Below are 22,405 nucleotides of genomic sequence, written 5' to 3'. Positions count from 1 at the left end.
AAAAAGAATATGAATCCCTTGTTTAAATGAATTGACTCCTATTGTGCTGAACACAGGCTAATTAAGTTGTTTTATTACTTTCACAGCTGGAACACAAAACCAGTCCAGGAAAAATTTCACCAAAGCTTGAAATCCTTTATGGTCCTTGGATAAGAAGCGGAAATGTAATGACTTCCTGCCTTGAGACCTTCCACACAAGGCGGGCAGAGCATTCACGTGTCTGCTGGGAACATTAAGAGCAGAAGCAACAGTCATCTTTCGTGTGTTTCCCTGGCTGAATCCCACACCGAACGGCATGCTGCCATGAAAAAGGTCATTGGACTAAGAACAGAGCAAAGATGTGAGGAAAAGAAGCTGGCAGCCAAAACTGTGCAGTAACTGGAGCAGGGAGCTCAGCTTCATGTGGTTCCTGTACCTGCAGGTGGTGCCCTGTGCACCTCGCAGGGCGGCCATATCTGCAGAGGAAGCAGACACCCTCAGGGTCTGTGACCGAGGCTCAGTGCTGGAACGCCGGACGGAGGGAGAGAGTGCTGGGGGGGGGCAGAGAAGCCTGGGGGGAGCACTCTTAAAACGGAACAGGGCCAGCAGCCACGGTAGCTTTGCACAATGCTAACGCTACGTTCGGAGACGGAAGCAGAAGATTCCGGATGGGTTTCCAGTAGCTGCGTGTTCCTGCCCCCAGTCTCTCATAAGCATGACCCAGGGAAGCAAGCGAGCTCCTGCTTTGTGCTCCCCTGCACACGCCAGGGCCAGAGCTGTGGCGTGAGGAAGTGCCTCAGCCGGATGGGGTAACGTGTTTAAGGCCCATTATGGACTTACGGGCTGCGCGGCTGAAGCAGCTGGCAGAAGCCATTCTCTTGATAATGTGGTTTATATCGGAGTTAATGTACTTCTCCAAAGATCTTTTGAACTAAAGAGCCGTTTGGTAAGATTAACTATGACACTGGGACTGGCTCCCTTGTAATCTAATCAAGGAAACGGTGCAAGTTCTGCTGCCAACAACACTCTTCCTACATCTGCCAGGTGCTGCTTGCATCAGACCCAATTCACTGTGGAATGAGGCATGCGGGGGTGGGGTGGAGGGGGGCCAATGCCAGATGACTATGTTCACCCACATCCATTGGCCCCACCCATCTCTGGCCCTGGTATTTTCTCTGTATATACCGGCATGTTCCGCGTGGTGCTGGTGCACTGTGACAGCCAGGGAACAGCATTGCTGTATTTTCTGTTCTGTTCTCCAGTCTGACTTCACCTTTAGCCTAAAGCATAGCGCCGTCCTATCCTGATTTGCCTGTCCCTGAAAAAGGATAAACCGAAAATATTCCAGCAGACAGCCACTGACCCTGCCTGCCATGTGACTCTGTAAGGATCTCCTACAGTCACCTTCAAAAACCACAGTGACAGAAAGCTTCATCACAGCATCCACAGCAGCATCCAGAACAGCGTCCACAGCAGTGTCTATAACAGTGTCTATATCAGCATCCACAGCAGTGTCTATAACAGTGTCTATATCAGCATCCACAGCAGTGTCTATAACAGTGTCTATATCAGCGTCCACAGCAGTGTCTATAACAGTGTCTATATCAGCATCCACAGCAGTGTCTATAACAGTGTCTATATCAGCATCCACAGCAGTGTCTATAACAGTGTCTATATCAGCATCCACAGCAGTGTCTATAACAGTGTCTATATCAGCATCCACAGCAGTGTCTATAACAGTGTCCATAGAGGCGTCCATAACATTGTGCATAACAATAGCAATAATGGCTCACAGTCAACATTTCACTGCAGACTAGCCAGGCTAGCAAAAAATGGATGGAATTAGCTAGCTGGAATGTCTTGTCAAATTGCGCTCCTCACTGGCAGTCCTCTCAGTCTGCTGCTTCTCTCTCATTTTTCAGTGCATCACCCCCCCCCCCCCCCCCCCCAGCTACTGTACCTACCTCTCCCTGAGATTCCCTAGGACTTAAATCGCCATTCCCTTATTAATTATACAGACTGAGGAGTTCAGGAGTTCAGGAGTTCAAACCCAACTAAGCATATAATACAATCTTGCCACAGCCTGAATGGCAGTGCTGAGCTCGAGCCGTTTGCCTTTTAACGCGGTGAGAGAGCGGAGTCAAGATGCCGTTTGGGAAATCCAGCCAGCATATCAACCACAGAAATACCTCAGCTGTCCAACAAACATGACAAACTGCCCTCGAGGGCCGGGATCCATGAGGGCTGACAGAGAGGGGGGTGGGGGGACTGGGGGCATCAGAATCCAACTCTCTTTCCCCACCCTGTCAGCAACTCATTACCATCCTCAAACTGAACCATAAGAGGCAAACTAAATATCAATTCATTTCTGCAACATCGAACACTGTTTCAACATATACATACATTTCCTTTTTTTGTTGTTTAAATTCTGCAGTTAAATTAAATTAACTTTGAAGGCTAAATAGCATCCCACTTAGCACAATTAGCAGGGGTGCGTTTTAAAAGTTCGTATGTGTATGAGAACCAGCTGACATAACTCATTCGCTATAGCAAAGTTGTGGTCTTCCTGGATCTTGAGTTGCAGGCTAAACGGCAGCTGCTGACAGCTGTCCATCATGCAGCCTCGCTGGTGGAACCACCTTCTATCTGGGCAGCTGTCACCGAAGGCAGCGTGTCACTCACACTATCTGATTTCTGTTTTTACTGCAGCTCTCCTATGGCTACGTCACACACGTATGGGCGGATCGTACAGTGGTGCGAGCACAGCCAGAGGGCAAGGCCTGTCTGAATCGAGGTTTGCTGGGCCCAGCCCAGAGAACCTCTTCTATGCGTTCCCAGAAATGTCCTGGAAGAAATGTCTTCCATATAACATTTGTTCAGCTGCGATGGTGAGTTTCTGCAGACTTACCTTTTGTGTTTTCTCCTTCATTTTGTGAGCCTGTTTTACATCATATAACAGAACAGCCTTGCCAGCCCGACACCCCCTGCCGCCCACCCCCCACCCCGGTGGACCGCTGTGCCGCCCATGTACCTTGGCGCGCCAGGCCCACCTGGGTGAGGAATGCTTTCCTTTCAGTGCTGCCAGCACATTGTCTCCCTTTGCAAACGGCCAATCTGGTGCCTGATACCTGGCAGCTGAATGTAGCCAAGATGAACCCCCCCCCCCCAACTGCAAAATGAATATAGTCTGACTGGTTCCTGGATAGACATTTTCGAAGTGTTCAGCTTCCACTCAGAATACATTACACTTATTTAGCGGTTTCCTAGGAGACGTACGTATGGAAAGCTAGTCTCTGAAGCGATTGGTAGTAAAGGCCTCGCTTAGGAGCCCAGTGTGCAGTGGCCGTGTGTGGTGACAGTGTGCAGTGACAGTGTGCAGCCACAGTGTGTGGTGATAGCGCTACCCAATGCAACGTGTGTGGTGACAGGTCTGCACCATGTGCAATGTTAATATCACCAGTGCATTTCATTCACATGCAGCTGTCACATCACAAGAACTGCGATAGTCTGCTGGGTTCAAACCATCAATAATCATCAATAATCAAACGATTTTTTCATAGGAAACCAAACTTGGCAAACTTTTATAACTCTAATGTATTGGAAATTATCTCCATTGTGTATTTATTTGAATGTATCTAATTTTATTATTCCTTTGATTTGTACTTAATGCATGGGACTATCATTGAGCAGTGACCCGAGTGACCATGCAGTGGAGCGGGCTAGAGGCACTGGCGTGAAGAGTTTTCTTTTGGGGTATGGGCCCCTCAGTTCGCTTCTCCTTCTACCAGTCACTGCGGACGGAATAAGTTGCATGCATTCCTTGGGCTGTTTAGGGCGTCAAGTGTCGTCATGGGATGCTCATTTCTGTGCACAAAATAAATTCTGTGCCACAAAAAGCACGAAATCAAGTAATGCCTTGCTGTACTTTGTCCACAGAAAGACCAACTCCAGTTACAGGTTGTCCACGAAAGGATAAAGGCTTCAATTTGTTTACTTCACAGCAATTAAAAGGAATGTTTCATATTGTGCACAGAATTTAAACCAGCACCTCGCATTTCGTGGAGAGAAGGCTCAATTTATGTGCTTTTGTGAATACAAAGAAAGCCATTCCATGTACAAAACGCACAAGCGTTTTGAAAACTAAATAAATTCTGTGAGTGAAAGTAAGTCATTTTGTGGACGATGTGCATTTCGTGAATGAAAGTCATTTTGTGGATGAATTGAATTTTGTGAATGAAAGAAACGTAAACGAAATGCATTTTGTCTACTAAAAAATTTATTTCATGTACAAAATGCATTTCCTGAGTGAAAGAAAGTCATTTTGTGGACGAAATATATGTAATGAATGATACATGGTCATTTTGTGGACAAAGTGCATTCTGTGGAATCACAAAATAGATTCCATCCACTATAGTGTTTATTTTGTAACTCTTAAAAGGAATTTTGTCACGGAAGAATTTTTTTCGCGCAGGAAACGCTTTTGTGATGTCACGAAATGCGTTCTGTCTTTTGCTGAGTCACGAATGGCATGCGCCTGTGAGGGAGTAATACCTTAAAATGACCAACAGGTGGAGCGCTAGGATAGATTCTCCAGACCCGTGTAATTACATTTGACTTGAATTTAAATGTAATAAAAATACAAATAGCTTTTGGTCTCTCTTGTAAAGAGGGTTCCTTTTATGCTCCTAACAGGCTAGTGGTTACTGTTTTTCATATTTGAAATATGTGGGTTTGCTTCCCAAACATTTCTGTGTGGTGATGTCGGCTAAAATGGGTCATTTTAAACTCTTGAAAAGAGGGCACAGCATGTATTTGTGAAGTCAGATCTCTTTTATTGTTTTAAATTCAAATGATAATAATCAATATAAATAATATTTTAAATGTCAAAAAGAGTAAATGTCCTTAAAGATGATGTCTGACCACCCTAACGGTAACACTGAGTACTGGTTACAGAGCACTAATGGTGTTAAGTAACCACTAGAGCTGCTTATGATCGACAGTTAACAATGACTGTCCTGTCCTGGCTGACCCCCGAACACTGTGCGGACTGGGTCAAGTAACCACTGCCTTCTTGGACAGTATGGTGTGAGCAGGTCCTGACTTTGACAGGTCATTCATCCTTTGGATGGTCTTGGCGCTGTTCTATCTCAGGTTCCCGCTGGCAAAGTGAAGTCTCTCAGTCGCAGCCATACTAACTACCCAGCATCAGACTTGAGTTTCTGGGTATGAAGAAGGTGGTGTGTGAGAGATTCTGCCATTGGTTGAAAGGCCATAAATTCACCGTACGGAATATTAACAATCCCCTTATGTACATTCTGACTAAGCCCAAGCTAGATGCATGTGATCAGCGATGAATCTCTATTCTTGCGCCATATTGCTTTGAGATGTATGCCTCAGGAAGAGTCAATGTTGTGACTGACACCCTCAGCTGGGAGCCTTTTGCGTGGCCTTGTCAGAGCTGTACCATCAGCTGTTAGGGTGTGCATGTGATGTCCCAGACACATCTGTTCACGTCAGCCCTAGTCATTGGATGGTCCGTCCCGTCATCTAGTGGAAATTTCTCAGCAGAGGGTGTCTCTTCCTTGCTGTCCTCCATGGGCTAGTGGGATTCGAGAAAGGAAATGCAGACCTTCTAGGCAGGAGCACTGCAAGAAATGTTCGCTAACTGTAAGGTTCCTGAAACAGTGGGACAGACTCCCTCTACCCAATGGAATCCTGTACAAGGTCACGAGGATCCCCTTACAAAACACAAAAGGTTTCATTTCATCATCCCACACTCCCTTAAATCCCAGATACCTGCTGGGGTTCCTCACCATGGTGGTCATGAGGTCAAGCCCCGGACACTCCCCTTGGCACACCAACACTTTTTCTGATGTGACATGAGAGGGGATTTACACGACTATGTGAGGACCTCTAGCAGATGCATACTCAGCAGGACCGCAGAGCCTGCAACGAAAGCCCCCCCCGGAGAGCATTAAGACCTCGGCCTCCATGGAGCTTGTATGCATTGATTTCTGGACAGGTGTGGATAGTAACCACCGATCTGTAGATGTACTGGTGATCACTGACCACTGCACTGAGTCAGCACATGCTATTCAGCCAGGACCAGACAGCAAGTAAGATGACAAAGAAGCTCTCGCATAATTTCTTATGTATTTATGGCTCCCACCAGCCCAAACACTTGGACCAGGGAGACAACTTTGAGTTATTCGCAGAGCTCCTGTATCTGAGTGGTGTGTGCAGGTCTAGAACTACCCCTACCGTCCTATGGGGAATGGACCACAGGCTTTCCACTATTCTACTTGATGTTTGGAGTCCCAAGGTTGCTTGCTGACCTCCTGTTCAAAAATGTGCTCCATGATGAGAATGTGTGTGACTATAACAGCTATGTTAAGTCTCTAGTGACTGACATGCCGATACACCATACTCCTGGCCCAGAGGAACAGCACTGCTGAGCAAGTGAAACACTCTCTCTGACCCGTATAATAAGGGAGCTAAAGGAGTTCCTCTCTTGCTGGGGGATTGAGTGCTAGGGGGGGTTCAAGGCAAGCGCAAGCTTGCAAGCAAGTGGGATCCTGTAATATGGACAGTAGTGGCATCACAACCTGCATTCTGCATCTACAAGACTAGGTAGCAAGAAGGCAATGAGCGATCGGCACACTACGATCTTACGATCAGGTGAACTTCTTGTCCCTTGGTGTGGTGCAGGCCTCCCTCGACTGTGCTGGATGTCTTGTCTCTATCTAGCTTTCCTGACATGGTCTTGTCAGCGGTGGATACTGTTGCTGCAACTGCTGGTCCCTCTCTGACCCACCTCTCCCAGGCTAATGGCAGTGAAGCACTGCATCATGGATTGGGGATATATACTGCATAGATATACTACATGATACAAATGTTGCATTATGTGACCAATTTTAAAGTTTTATTACATTTTATTCCTGAAATCCACCCTAAATCCACCTTCTGCTGCGATGAAAGGTATACCAATTTGGATCCCAATGATACCTTTGCAATCCCGATCAAGGCTATCCACAAATTTGAATCAAAGGTATCCCAATCCAGCAAAAGGTTTTGAACAACACATATCGAAGATTTGATCCAGATGAAAACCCAGATTGGATTACGTGACCTAATACAATTTCAGAATCCTTTTTTTTTTTCTTTTGAACGACCCATTTTCAAGATTTGATCCAATCCAAGAGCCGAAATCTAATCAGATTACTTCTGAGCAACGGGGCCCTTTTGACCGAATGTGAGGTCGGAAGATGATCAGCTGAATGAACATGAGGGTGGATGATCATCTGTTGATTGGATGTCAGGTTGGAAGATGACGGAAGAGCAGCAGAGCGACATTGGCGAGACATGGTGCAGTGCAGAGTCCTGTTCTGAGACCCTAAGCCTCTGACAAACAGTTTGCGATTATGAAATTATAAATAATCGAAAGCAGAACAAACCACAAGCTGAGACAACTGCCTGTCTCAGAGATACGACTAGCCTTTTAATCTGTGATACTGTCACAGTGGGTTTCGTCCCGGCTTTGTGTCCTGGCTTGGTTATCTCGGCGGATGCGGAGCACATAGAAATGTAAGTATTCTTCTGCAATAAACTGCCCAGATGCTTAGCAACACCAATCGCATTCGTTACTTTTGCTAAGCTGATCGGTTCTTGTGGCACACACTGATGGCTCCTCCCCCTCTGCCCTGCTTTGCCAAGTTTATAATTAATGTTCCCTTTGTTCATTATTCACTCTTTACTCTTGAGAAGGCGGTCGGTCTGAACCCTTTAATAAAATACTCCCATCTCTATTGAAAAGTAGCGACCAGATAATCGCTTGCAGGCACCTTTTATAAACAAAAGCCATTCATTCAGGAGCCACTAAGCATCCCTAGCTCAAATAATGTCCCTGTTAACTTATATTGATATAATTTGATTGTTCAGACTGGATTTCAATGCTGAAAAACACCCACTGAGAGACTCGTCCAAACCGCTCCTCTCGCCTTCCTGTGTGTGACAAACACACACAACCGTGTCTCTATAACAAGCCCTGATGTCACAAGTGAAGCCCTGATGTCACAAGTGAAGCCCTGATGTCACAAGTGCTTCTTCTTACATCACACTACAGTTTTTTTAACACTTTTACTGGTGTCTAAAAATGAGACCTTGCTCCAGCGAATCCAGGGCCCAGCGCTGCCTTAGAGGGCCTGCGACATCCACCTTCGCCATATTATGCAGCACGCAGAATCTCTGCGTTGTTGTGGTGAGCAGCAGAGAGATTCTGCAGAAGCACAGCTCTTGTTCTCGTTCCGCGTCCCTGTGTCACTCTCTGTAGCCCTCACTTCCGTTATCGTTTCATTGTCTGGCGGATGTGTTTTCCGGCCGTGCGTAGCTGCTTGTGTGCTGCAGGGCAGCAGGACGCCTGGAGCCTGTTCCAGGAGGCACCGGGGAGCAGGATGCCAGAACATCGCAGGACACAGAGACATCGAAAGAGCCCGATTCATCACACGGACCTGCTTTTGAACTGTGGGAAAAGCTGAATACACTGTAGAAACTCATGCGAATACATGGAGGACATCCAGACCGCACACACACAATGGCAGTAATCAGACCAGGACCCTGACAGGCCACAGCGCCTCCCAGTGAGCAATGCACTGAAGGCAGGTCTCTGTGAAGTCACACATAGATCTGCATTTTGTACTACAGGGCTAAACATTCACTCATTTAGATTGATTTCTTTGCTCTGTGATGCACTTTCTGGGACATAAACCTACAGTCTTCTGCACCAGCATAATACCTCATGTTGCCTTCTGTTTCAATGAAAATAGGACATAGTCCAGTTAAGATTGAGTGCTTGTTAGGGTTAGGCTGCGGAGTCTATAGTCATAAACAGTGGCAGGGAAGATCCGGCACCAAAGACAAGCCATCAAAGGTTCAGAACAGGCCACCAAGGACCGGGAATAGGCCACCAAGAACCGGGAACAGGACACCAAGGATCAGGAACAGTACACCAAGAACCGGGAACAGACCACCAAGGACCGGGAACAGGTCACCAAGGACCGGGAACAGGCCACCAAGAACCGGGAACAGGACACCAAGGATCAGGAACAGTACACCAAGGACCGGGAACAGGCCACCAAGGACCGGGAACAGGCCACCAAGAACCGGGAACAGGCCACCAAGGACCGGGAACAGTACACCAAGGACCGGGAACAGGCCACCAAGAACTGGGAACAGGTCACCAAGGATGCGGCTCCCACCTGAAACGAGGTGGCTGTGCCTCTGCTGACAGAGCTCACGTAAACAAACCCGAAATAAGAGTGGTGTCTGCAGGCACAGAACGTACCGGGTAGAGCTGGGAGGTTCCGCTTCAGGCGCGTCAGGAGCAGGGCAACAGAACTGGTGGAGGACGGTCTGGTTCCTGTGTGACAGAGGGTGAGAAACAATTGTGAATTACACAGGATCCATGTTTAATACAGCCCTCAGTTATGACAAGAATCGTCCCGTTAACAAGAGCAGCCACAAAAAGCCCGGACTGTTATTGGCCTGAAACTTTTTTCTTCCTCAGCTCATGGCAGCATTTTCAAAGACAACTTTTTAGTGCTAACAGTCACATGCTAGCGGTGAACTCCAGCCAGGCAAAATGGAAAAACCAAATTAGAACCAGATAAATGAGCATGAATACCAAGCATGCTAAATAGCATTGTCATAGCACAAGTGTGCCAAGCAAGAAGAAGGCCAACCCAGTCCCACCGACAAGCAGCCAGCTGGATTTCATTCTTTGTTCTTCATGGTCATGAAAAGTACTAGGGTGCTGAAGAAAGCACTGGGATTATCAATGTTAATGTTACGATCAGATTGTATTCTGGCAACCATATAGACGGCATTATTCTAGAAAGTTCTGTATGCTGTGTGCTGTCTGGCTCCTCACATTTCCCACTGTCACCGGCTAGGCTACTTAAAATTAACAGCTGTTGTGGCGTTCTCTAATTGCGCTGGATAGAATCCAAATACTGACAGGTGAGAATATACATCAGGAAAGGTAGTAATACTCCACCTAAATGTATAAGTATTATGTAAATTAGGGGTAATCCATTCCTGAGAGCCATCAATTGTCTCACTAGACCTCGCTTGGTAATCTCTCCCCAATTGTGTCTCACTGCTGAACAAGGCAATAAAGAAAATGGTTGAATTGGTATCATGGAGTCATTTCTATCTTCAAGGCAAGACATTATTCGTACTTTTTAAACAAAACACAGAAGGTAGAACAAGCTATAACCCCTCCCCCCGATCTCCCATTCCCCCCCCCCCCCCCCTCATTCGCTCTTTCCACAAATCTCCTGCCTCTGACAGGCTGAACTGGGTTGGGAGGAATTAGTAGGATTGCACAGTGTCACAGATACATCAGAAACAGACAGTGTCCCCGCAGGAGAAAGAAAAGCAGAATTTGCTAAGGACCCGGCCCCCATTCTCCCCTTCCCCTTAGCCAGGCTTTCCATTCCTTATCCTGCAGTTGAGTAACCAAGACTGAGCCTCGTTTGAGCACAACGGAGGCTTTGAGACGCGGAGGCCATGTAACATCGTAGCGATGAGTCGAGCAGGGCTTCTACAGCGAGAACCGTGTTGTGACACAGATATTAGTCAGAGCTGGAGATGGAATCTTTCAGAGCCAGTAAAATGGCTGCTGCTGCCTCATCACACGAAGGCCCGCTGCCTGCCAAGAGCGGGGAGATGGCAGCCATTACTATCAGTGATGATGATGTTTAATTACACGTATAGACCATCTCCTTCAATGAGGATGGAGGAATTCTCTGTTCCTGAGATATTTTTATGCACGTCACAGAAATGCAGGAAACACACAGCTAAAGATGACTGAATTAGCACCATGAATGTGGAAAAGACAGGCCTCCCTGCATCTGACTGATGTCTGAAACGCAGGAGGACACACTGGCTGTCCAAACAGTTACTTTAATGAATCGGTCAGGAACTGAGGTGTCCAGCAGTGAACAACCTGTAGCCGCCACACACTCAGGACTGCAACTTTTAACTGCCCGTTTTAACTGTCGTTTTCATGTGCTGCTATCTGCTGCTGCCTTTTGAAAGCACTGCCCTCACATCCCCAGTTTGCCTTTCATCCTGCTCCTGCGTTTGTGTAGCGTTTCCATATTTTCACCAGGTTTGTGTGAGTTTCTTCTCCCAGAGACCAAAATGACAGGGATATTGGAACCTGGGAACTATCTAGATTACCATTAATGTGTGGTCACGTGCATGTGGGTATGTCATGTGACGGACTGGTATTCTCAGTGCATTCTGGGATTGGCTCCAGGCACACTGTAGCCTGGGACAGCATCTGTGTTACAGAAGACGGATGGATGTACTTCTGAACGTGAAAGACATCTGAACAAAGGGAAGATCACAGCCAATGTTGGCTACATGATGGCATTACACTGAAGTGCTGGGACACATTTCAAAGGATATAAATGAGAGAAATGGGCAGCTATGTGTTCATCTCCCAGCATCCGATCCTCGAGGTACAATTTTTTTCCGTACGTCGCTCTTGTTCTTTCACCCTTATTTGGGAAACGTGGTCATGGGCCTGTTCGTCATGGCAACCCAGATGAGCCTCTTCTGCATGCCGAGAGACTCTGTGACACCAGGCAATCGCAGGTTGAACGGCAAAACGTGGAACCCAAAACGAACAAAGAGCAAGCCAAAGCGGCATATCACAGGTCGTGTTTCGTGTACAAATACTCCCAGGTGATTCTGCCACCATCAATCAGGTGACCATGATTTACGCTTCCAAAATCACACCAACAAGTGTAGTATTCAAATAGAACATCACATCATTAAGGGGATGAAGTGCACCACGTAACAGACAGCCCTCTTGTTTACATCACTAGTACACAGGTCACTGATAAGCAATGAGCAATGCTGCAATAATGCATGAGTGACGCACAGAAGGTTTATAGTAATTGCAGTATATGCTTCCTTTCAAGGATCATGGTGTCTGTTGGGGCTGCCAGGGAGAGAGCGTGAGAATCAGCCAGTGCACTATCCATACCCCCACCTCCTCGCTGCTCTTTGATAAGGTCACCCGCAGAGACAGCGAATAACACGCTGGGCGCCCTTGAGTGGAGCTGCATTGTTCTGGCTGACGAGAATTAAACACAGTCGGCCTCGAGAACCGGGCTTTCCGGTCCGTCCCCTCCACTGAGAAAGTAAGTCCAATTACACTCGGGTTGGCAAGTCCTAACTTTGACAAATGGGTCGTCGCTGTTTCAATGGACCAACCACTCTACTCAGAGGAGAACATGCATTTGTTTGCAGTTGGTCCTGTGACAATGTGTTATATTTTTCCCCAAGTCTTTGCATAATAGCGCCTGTGGTGGAAGCGGAGCGCTGTGTGGTTCAGTGGTCTAGGTCGCTGTGTCTGTACAAATCTCAGGGTTGCCAGAGTGGTTCTACTGTTGGGCCCCTGAGCGAGGCCCTTTACCGCCAGCTGCAAGGCCTGGCTGGCCCTGCTCTCTCACAAAAAAAACGTGTGTTGCTTTGGAGAAAAGTGTCTGTTAACTAAATCAATAAAGCTTGGCCATCGCTGGTCCTCACCAGCCACAGAGCATGCTGACTTTCACTGCATCTCTTCTCCTGAGTGCATGAGTAAGGTCACTGTCTGGATGTTGAGTATGTCGCCTGCTGGTCAGATACGTGCAGGACCAGGCCAGCTTCAGCCAGACGCTGAGGGAAGGCTATTTGGCATCAGACATTTTAAAAAATTAACACTGATTTTGTGTTGGTACGCAACCCAAAAATCGGCTTAGCTGCTGTGCAATGTCTAAATATGAGGCATTCAAATCCTGTCTGTGTCGTTTATGCAGCAAAAATGTAGTTATTTCACTAACAGGCCTAATTAATACTAAAGGACAGCATGGACTTGTGGACTTGGAGAAGGCATTCGACCGTGTCCCTCGGGGAGTCCTGTGGGGAGTGCTCCGGGAGTATGGGGTACCGGGCTTCCTCTTAAGGGCGGTTTGGTCTCTGTATGACCGGTGCCAGAGCCTGGTCCGCATGGGCAGCAATAAGTCGGACTTGTTTCCGGTGAGGGTTGGACTCCGTCAGGGCTGCCCTTTGTCACTGATTCTGTTTATAGCTTTTATGGACAGAATTTCTAGGCGCAGCCAGGGAGTTGAGGGTGTCCGGTTCGGTGACCTCAGGATTAGGTCTCTGCTTTTTGCAGATGATGTGGTTCTGTTGGCCTCATCGGACCGTGACCTTCAGCTCTCACTGGAGTAGTTCGCAGCCGAGTGTGAAGCGGCTGGGATGAGAATCAGCACCTCCAAATCCGAGACCATGGTTCTCAGCCGGAAAAGGGTAGAATGCTCTCTCCAGGTTGGGGATGGGGCCCTCCCCCAAGTGGAGGAGTTTAAGTATTTCGGGATCTTGTTCACGAGTGGGGGAACGATGGAGCGGGAGGTCGACAGGCGGATCGGTGCGGCGTCAGCAGTGATGCGGGCGCTGCATCGGTCTGTCATGGTGAAGAGAGAGCTGAGCCAAAAGGCGAAGCTCTCGATTTACCAGTCGATCTACGTTCCTACCCTCACCTATGGTCATGAGCTATGGGTAGTGACCGAAAGAACGAGATCGCGGGTGCAAAAGGCCAAAATGAGTTTCCTCCGCAGGGTGGCTGGGCTCTCCTTTAGAGATAGGGTGAGGAGCTCAGTCATTCGGGAGGGACTCAGAGTAGAGCCGCTGCTACTCCGCATCGAGAGGAGCCAGATGAGGTGGCTCGGGCATCTGATTAGGATGCCTCCGGGACGCCTCCCTGGGGAGGTGTTCCGGGCATGTCCCACTGGGAGGAGACCCCGGGGAAGACCCAGGACACGCTGGAGAGACTATGTCTCTCCGCTGGCCTGGGAACGCCTGGGGATCCCCCCAGAGGAGCTGGATGAAGTGGCCGGGGAGAGGGAAGTCTGGGCCTCCCTGCTGAGACGGCTGCCCCCACGACCCGACCCCCGGATTAAGCGGAAGATGATGGATGGATGGATGGATGGACAGCATGGATATATGGATTTACTACATTCAAGTGGTTCATTTCTACTTCTGACCTTTCTAAAATAAATTAAAGATTTACAGTAATGAAATCAAATCAGGCATGGCGAAGAAACCTTAGTGATGACATCATCGGATGGGGGGGGGGGGCACTCCTCAGGACCCGATGACAAGTGAAGGCCGTATGATCTCATCACTGGGGGATCGCAGTACCAGACCACCCACCCCCCACATTGTGCTGATATTGCGTCCCAGCCACAAGATGCCAACAAAATGGTCACAGGCTTGAATAAAACACGAGAGGTATTTCAGTGACACGTGGAGCAGATGACGACTCTGAGGCTCCGTTTACTTGTGGCTGGGCTGGTAGGCCGACTGATCCGGGTTTGGTGGGACAAAAGCACCGCCGACGTTCTTCATCCATCCACGAGAGTCGGAAAGCTTTCTCATCGCTGTTAAAAATAGCATGGAGCCCGGCTAATCTGCTACCATGGGGGCACCGTCTGTTTTCACTTCGTCTTCCTGCAGTCCGGCTGCTAGCCCCCCCCCCATGCCCTGGCTCCTCCTCCACTCCACTCCCCTCCCCCTACGCCCCTGGCCCTGCAGGCGCCTGTTACCCCCTCCCGCACGTTACCGCCAGGCTTACATAACAGCGGAGTTAAGACTAAAGCCGACGTGGAGAGAATAGGAGAGCGATAGGGTAGGCAGGAGGGGGGGGCAGGTTAGCGTGCGGCACGGTCGTCCCTGGCGAGCCGATCACGTGACGGGCCACACAGAACGGCTTCCATCTCTCTGTGCAGGTTAGCATTCTGCTCATGACCCGTCGGCGCTGAGCGCCGCGTTACCGCTCTGCACAGACCCCCACAAACTAACTTCGCCTCACTGGCAAGCTGCTACATACCTGTCCTCCGTTTCCACAGTCCACTGCTGTTTTAGAGGATGCCACAACGTTTGGGGCAGTATGAATTAAGACCGGATAGTCGGAATTTCCAGCAGGATGCTTCAGAGTGACACAGAGGAAACGCTGAAGGTGTCACTCTGCCTGAACCTGGGGAAACAGGGATGCGGACAGAGCAAGCAGGCGACACATGTGGCACAGATGTACCACTGAAAGTATTGGCCAGTATCATCCCTTTTGCTGTGTTCCAGTTAAATAAGACCCTGCAAAGGTTCACAAAGCAACGGAGTGAAACAGAGCAGGAGAGCTTGAGAGAACGGACCTGCTTTCACCCTAACCGCAGCCTAAAGGTTCATACTCAAGGGCAAGAGAAACTGAGCCCCCCCCAAGCATGAGATATTTCAGCATGAGGGGAGAAATATATTAAGTGTTTTTTTTTCCAAATATGCACTTGGTAGAGCTCATCTGGGAGCTGAGCCCCGACCCCCTGCCTACGAACATTTACAGCTATTAAACTCCCCCCCCCACCAATGTGTGCAATTTTACTCAGGGGTGCTATTTTTAATTGCACCGTATTTGTTCTTGTTCCACCAGCAGTAAATGCATGCATGCTACAGTGAGAGTCACACCCCCCCCCCCCCCACATGCAACTGCAGAGGTGACAGCCCCATTGAAGAGGGCTGAGGACTGTTTATTTTTGCTCCTGATTTAATTATTGGGATGAAATTAAAACATTCTGTGACATTTGCGTAACCTGTGGTTATTTCACCGATTTTGCATCTAGACGTGACTCACACCAGACTGTGGGAATTGTCGCGAAGATATTTCTGCTTCTGAGTGGGTGCTGAGAGCCGATTCGTCCAGCTCTCTCCTAGGGGGGGAGGGGGGGTGGAGGGTGGTTTCTCTTTAAAGAAATTCTTATTTCTTATAGTTTTTGGCTCCACGTTTCATTATTTATAGCAATGCATTCAGGTCTGCTTCGGCCATCTGCTGCCAAAGACCTCCTTCTGGAAGTGGTGCTGCTCAAACAATCACGATTCATTTGGGCAGAGTAAACGCTGTAAACACGAGCTGCTGAAATGGAGTCTAACAAGCAGCGCGACGTTTGCCGCGGCCTCAGGTGGGAGAAAAGGGGCGGGGGGGCTCCGCGTAGGACGTTTGTGTGGAAGCTCAGCATCACACTCCTCCACAGTGACAGTCAGGAACCTCGCAGAATGTACCTGGGAGAAGGCGAGGCTCTCTGGCCCCAGCACTGAGATTTACAGCCTGCGGCTGCTTGGCTGTTTTCAAACACCATGTAAACGTGCCTCAGGGCATAGCCTACCCATAACACCTTTCTGCTGCCGCCGTCTGCCATCCATCAGTGGTAGATTGCTGAACCCTGATGATGTTCTTGCCTCCTACACTTATCTTCACCTTTGAGTGACATTTTGACCAAAATGCTGAATGGCTCTAGAAGGAACTTAAAACTCAGCAAAAAATGGAGAATCTAAAGTTTATATTCAGTTTTAATATGTAATGTCTTCAAACACATTTCACCAGACAGTTCAGCAACAAATCTGACCATACGTCATGTTCAGAAATCCTTAACGTTTCCAGGGGGGTGTACTGAGAACTGGGGAAATATTAGCAGCTCTGGTTTGGGGCAAGATTGAAGATTTAGGACGGAAGAGCAAGCAAGTAACACTTAGCCGACTCAAACTCTGCAGAGACATTGAATAGTTATGGAGATTTCAGATTTAGTTTCTCAAACTGTCCACCTCCACCTTCCCAATAAGCTGCAGGTGAGAAATTGCTTCAGTTTTGCACCAAAAGCCAGAACACCAAAGTAGTTCAGAGGAGCCGTCAAGGGTATCTCTCTGAACTCAACTCACATTTTAAAGTAACTGAAGGAAGAGAAGAAAATATGAAGAAATTCCCATTCTGGCTTTCAATGTTTTACTGACTTTGTATAGCTTAGATAATGTTTTATCTTTCGAAATTAATTACTGAGCTCCAGACGTGCGACGGACTGAGTTCCAGCTGCATACTGAAGCAATGTTTATGGGGAAAAGGGTAACTGGGTGTGGATAAATGTTCAGCCTTGCAGCATCCAGAATCCAGCCAATCAGACTGTCATAAAAAGGTCATGTATGCCTGATGCTCATTTGCAAGAGAGACGGCTGAGGTTATTTCTTTCTGTCCTCTCGGTGAGAAACCTGCAGGTTATAGCAGTTCTTCACGAGAGGGAAACTGGTGCCAAGGATCATCACTGCAGTTAAACATAATCTCTCCCGAACCCGGCACCATTACAAAATGCCTTTCCAAAAATAAGAGCAATGAAAAATTAAAGCTCATAACTGGCTGGGCTACTTGGAATCAGCGTGAAACTTTGCAAATAATTAATCACCTGAACAAAACAAAAAGTCTGGTCACTGCTAGTCCCAGGTAATGGCGAGCAGATAATCGTAGACACTGAAAGCCCATTGATCGCCGATCTCTGTCACTGCGCCATTCTGTCAGGGTCCTCCTGTGATGCATAGAGTCTCATATCCAGCTCCTCCTGTCTCTCTCTGAAGGCTTGGAGATCTGAGCACCACTCTGCTATGTGTTCACATCTCGTGAGCCTCAACAGACAGAACCCTAAATCATATTACATTTACTTAAATAGTAGAGACTTTTATCCAAAATGATGTACAGTTGTGAAAGCAGAGAGAACCAATCCTTGGAGTGACTGGGGATTAAGGGTCTTGCTCAAGGCCCCAATAGTGACATCACTATTCAGACCCTGGGTTTTGAACCAGAAATCTTCTGATTACAAGCACAGCATCCTAACCCGCTGAAGTACACATCAGCCCCAGAACCACATACAGTGCTGCAAGTATGTCGTGAAAGCAGGTCACGTGGTCCAACATGCTCATGCCTTGATATTTTTGGGTCATTCAGAACCCAGATCCTGACTTCTAACTTCTTCCACTGACTCAAGAGTTCATTGACATAAACGGTGTCATAAACAGCCAGTTACGGTAAACCAAGAAAATCTCACTCTCCTTATCCTTCTTACTCCCTCTTTGCAAAAAATTTAACACAGACAAATCAAAATGCTTCACTAAGACAATAAATACAAGTTCACGTATGACAATAAATACGTAATCACAGTGCCATATAAACATATACTGTAGTGCAATGTAAACATATGAAGCAGATATTGTACGATATTGTATGAAGCAGATATTGTATTTCAAAGGAGCAGAAGGGTAAGAAGCACAAGGGCTGCCAGCTGTACTCAGTGAGGTTTCCAATTTGAGACGAGTCTGCGCACACATGCACGCGCATTTACATGCATGTAACTGTTTTATTACCTTGTAAATAGTCTGTACGGTTTGCAAACCCCCCCAACGCTTTTGATGTAGTTGATGTGCTCACGAGGGATTTACAAACAAGTCTGGTTTACTCAGTCATCATTGCAGAGTCTTCTGGATCCACAGGAAGATCTGCGGTGATAACAGTGATGCTCGAACACCAGCAGGCCCGTCGTCCATTTTAGAGTTCAGAAGCAACGTGCAGCCAGATTAGTTTAACGCTCAGAGTGTTCACATGGAAACGAGAGACAGAGTTTTCACAAGAACACCGTCAGTGTTAAATGAGCTCTGTAGTACTATCAGAAAAACAGCATGGCGTGGGAATCCCATCAGATTTGACAAATCGGGTTATGAAACGCCTTGGGTCTTCCCCACTCAGCCAGAAACACACCTCTGTTTGGGAGCCGTACATCCCGCAAGCTGGATCAGCTGTTATTGCAATCGACACATATAGTCATCACTTTTTAGAAGACTTTTGGCTAATAAATTGTACCAAATTGCTATAGTATTTATCTGTAGGCTATTTAACAATCTGTTCATCAATAAAAATGTTAATATGCCAGCAGAAAAAAACAACCATTAAGTATTAACTATGGCATAGCCAGAGGGAAAAAATGTGAGATTTATGGCCCTGGAGAAAATCAGTAGATGGTAGACAGAATGCAGGCCGTCTCTACGCTCAGGCCCTGGATAGTAATCAATGAGGTGTCAGAAACAGCCTCCGAGCCGTTATGATGTCCAGAGAGAGCAGCCGGGAGTGCAGGCTGGCAAAGACTTCTCCAAATGTACGACGGAAAGTTCAAAAGGAGAGTCGAATGAGGCACCTCTCTACACATTACGCCATTTACTGCAGTGACCCTCAAAAAGCCAGAGAGGAAGCAGTATCACATCAGAAGTGAGAAACCCGGACAAGTGAACGGAACCGTGCTGTAACGGTCATGTGACACTTACGATGTGGCCACTATGGTCACCTTTGTCAGCAAAGCTGATATCCAACTCCGCTGTTTGACCATCTTTCAGTACACTGCTGTAATACCCATCTGCTACGAATGACTGAGCCATACCATCCAGTATGAGGTATTAATCTGTTTCCGTTGATTTATCTGAAACGGAACTTCTCTAATTGATTATAAGTGAGTTAGCTTCACTGAACGGTGACGACTCCGCCCCCACAGGCTCCTTATTCCCTCCTCCGTCTCACACACACATGCTGATCGTGTTCTCACCTTTTTGAACTAAACAATTCTGACTTTATTTCCCCCTCGACAATCTTTCCCTGCCCATTGCGGTGCTCTTTTATGCCCTGTTTTCAATAAAATTTAACTTGTTCGGTTAACACCCCAGACCGCTGTGTGTCCCCTTTTATATTGCGGTGTAACACAGTGCTGTTAGCGGTTAGTGGGGGCCTGAGCGAAAACTTTTTTACGGGCAGAATGTTTCACGAGCATAGTACGGTGATTAACAAGCACCTTTTCAGATTAGACAAGTATGTAATAATAATAATAATAATAATAATAATAATAATAATAATAATAATAATAATAGCAGTACCCCCCCCCCCCCCCCCCGCGACCCAGTAGGATAAGCGGTTTGGAAAATGGATGGATGGATGGATGGATAATAGCAGTAGAAGTCATCATCAGCATTATCATCGTCGTCATCATCATCATCATCAGTGTGATTATCTTATCCCGGCTACCTTCATCATAAAGATAACAGTCATGTACGAAGCCTTAAATAAGGAGTGATAATCCGCCTGACAAAAACACCTTTTAGGTGTGAAGTGTCTTCGGTCGCCGATCTCTGATGCTTTATACCTCATACTTAAAGCGAGAAAAGTAGTGAGAATTCATGCTGTTATTAATGGTAGTTACTGGGATCACTTATTAACAGCCCATAACAGAGCAACATGTTTAACACGTTACATGCTTACATGAAATGATGAACCTAGTTCATTTATTGCGGTTTTACATTTGGAATTTCTCTGTAATTTCTCATTGTAATGATTTACTTTTAATCAATATGTATGAAAATATAAAATTTTTTCTTGTTCACTTATATTAGATTTCGTCATATCCCAATTTTACTTTAGGCCTACTTTTATTGTTATGATTGAAATGTCTTAATAATACTGGTAAAACAAATACAAATACACAGTGGCGTATAATCAGTGTAGTTTAGGCTGAAATGCGTTTCATGATGTTGTAAATTATTTTTGAAGTTTTTAGAGAGCGGAAAAGATTTAAATAAAAAGAATACTGGCATTTTACGCGATTTAAGGCAAGAGCCAGTCGTCCTTTAAATTCCCGTATCCTTTCCCCAAGACCCCCTCCCGATGCTCCATTCTATAGGACTTCTGCGGTCTCGGTAACCTCCATTATGGGAGAAATACATTGAGATACAATGAAAATATGAAAATATTAAGCTAAATATCGGAAGCAATATTCCTGCTCTATCCAATAGCGCTTTTATAGGGCTTTAATAAGTGTTTTGTTCGTCAAATGCACGTGATGATCCCCAGATGAAATACTGTACTTAAGTTTTTAATTAAAACGTACCAATGATCCCAGCTTTTCTGTAATGTTCTGTTATTGGCGTCTATGCACCGTCTGCATTTCCCTTTTGGTTGTATAATTATATTTTGTCTATAATTATAAATAATTTCCTTAAGTAGACATTGATTATAACTTATACGCGTCCGTATAATGGTAAGGTCTCCAGACTCACTCTGCCTTTCCAGCGGGTCCCACCGTCCTGCAGAGCGCTGACGGTACCTGTGAGACCAAGGACCTGCAACAAGGGCTTTTCTTAAAGTCCTCTACGGACGTCTGTAGGGGCTGGAGCTGCTGCTGGTGAGCCGGCGGAGGTGGATGCTGCGTCCCCGTGAGCTGAGAGGGAGTTTGCTGCTGCGTAGGCTGGCCATGGCCGGTAGCGGTGCCGGCTTTATTCGCAGGATGACGATGCAGCAGGACGGGAGGCTGCGGGTTGCTGCTAGGCGGCGAAGCGTGCTGGTGCTGATGGTGATACTGAGGCGGTTTCAGCGGCTCCTTCAGCTGGTGGTTTTCGCCGATCAGTTCCTCCACCTTCTGCTCTAGTTCATCAATCCGCTGTCTTTGCGTCTGAATCAGACTTTGCTGGTTCTGTACGATGGTGGTAAGCTCTTTCAAATAGAGCACGGCTTTCATGGGATTATCTAACAGATTCTCCATATCTGTTATTCTTTGTTTCGCAAGCTCCAGATTCAGGTGTGTGCTTGTCAGGACTTATGTCCTAAGGGCACGCTGGAGATCCTTTCGTCTCCTACTTGACAGCGCTGTGCGCGGAGGCGCCGGCGTATCCTGTCCCCCTACTGTATACCCCAGAAAAATGCAGGAAATGGTCCTGATGCTGGAGAGTGGAATGGAGGAGGAGCCAGAGTGAAGGGATGCTATGAGCAGCAACAGCGAAGCGAGGAGTGTTAGCATAAAGACCTTAACCCCTTTAAGCCCATTATGCATACAAACAGAATAATAATAATAATAATAATAATAATAATAATAATAATAAAGAAGAAGAAGAATCACCATTATTTTCATCATCTATCATCAAACATAAACATTTACAATTGATGGTGAAATGATACACATGAGATTTTTGTTGTAATTCGCGAGTTTAAGTGAACATTATTTCCATAAAACACATAAAATTTCCACATTTTACTAAAATCCTCCTTCAGGAGTCTATAGGTTGGATCGATGCTCTGTTCATATGTATGCTGTGCTGATAATGCTGGATACAAGTTCGTACACCCGAACATATAGTGTATATGACTGCAGAATTAGAAATTTACATATCAGTGCATAACATCACATTGCATATATTATGTTTTGTATTCCAGCTTTGGGTAAATATTTTACCATAACCATCAGAAGCACTGAACACAATGTTAAAACCAAATATTATACACGGGATCCTCATCTGTTAAGTATGATAATTTGAATTATTTGAATTACAATTCATCAGCCCGCAGTCTTAGATTAAGTCAGGCAGAAAATAACACATCTGTCAGATCTTTTAGACGTGGATCAGATTGCTATGATTTCTGGGAGATTAAACATATGGACCAACAGGCATATGAAAAATATTTAGCAGGAGCTTGAGTAGCAAC

At 46.6% G+C, this 22,405-nt stretch overlaps 1 protein-coding gene across 3 annotated transcripts in view; it reads right to left on the bottom strand.

The window, feature by feature from the left end:
* Positions 1–21,646, bottom strand: part of LOC125738983 (IQ motif and SEC7 domain-containing protein 3-like) — a 60,780-nt gene extending 39,134 nt beyond the window's left edge. For all 3 annotated transcript variants that reach the window (XM_049008573.1, XM_049008574.1, XM_049008575.1), the window contains exons 1-2: positions 20,986–21,646; positions 9,320–9,394 (exon numbers count right to left, since the gene is read on the bottom strand). In XM_049008573.1, coding sequence (XP_048864530.1) covers positions 9,320–9,394; positions 20,986–21,467 — 557 coding nt within the window. In that variant the 5' untranslated portion in view covers positions 21,468–21,646. The remainder of the gene's footprint in view (positions 1–9,319; positions 9,395–20,985) is intronic.
* Between the last annotated feature and the right edge of the window lie 759 nt (positions 21,647–22,405).

This window comes from Brienomyrus brachyistius, chromosome 3, assembly GCF_023856365.1.
Source record: "Brienomyrus brachyistius isolate T26 chromosome 3, BBRACH_0.4, whole genome shotgun sequence".
Taxonomy (NCBI): Eukaryota; Metazoa; Chordata; class Actinopteri; order Osteoglossiformes; family Mormyridae; genus Brienomyrus; species Brienomyrus brachyistius.
Note: the sequence above shows the minus strand (reverse complement) of the source record. Positions and strands in the feature narration are given on the sequence as shown.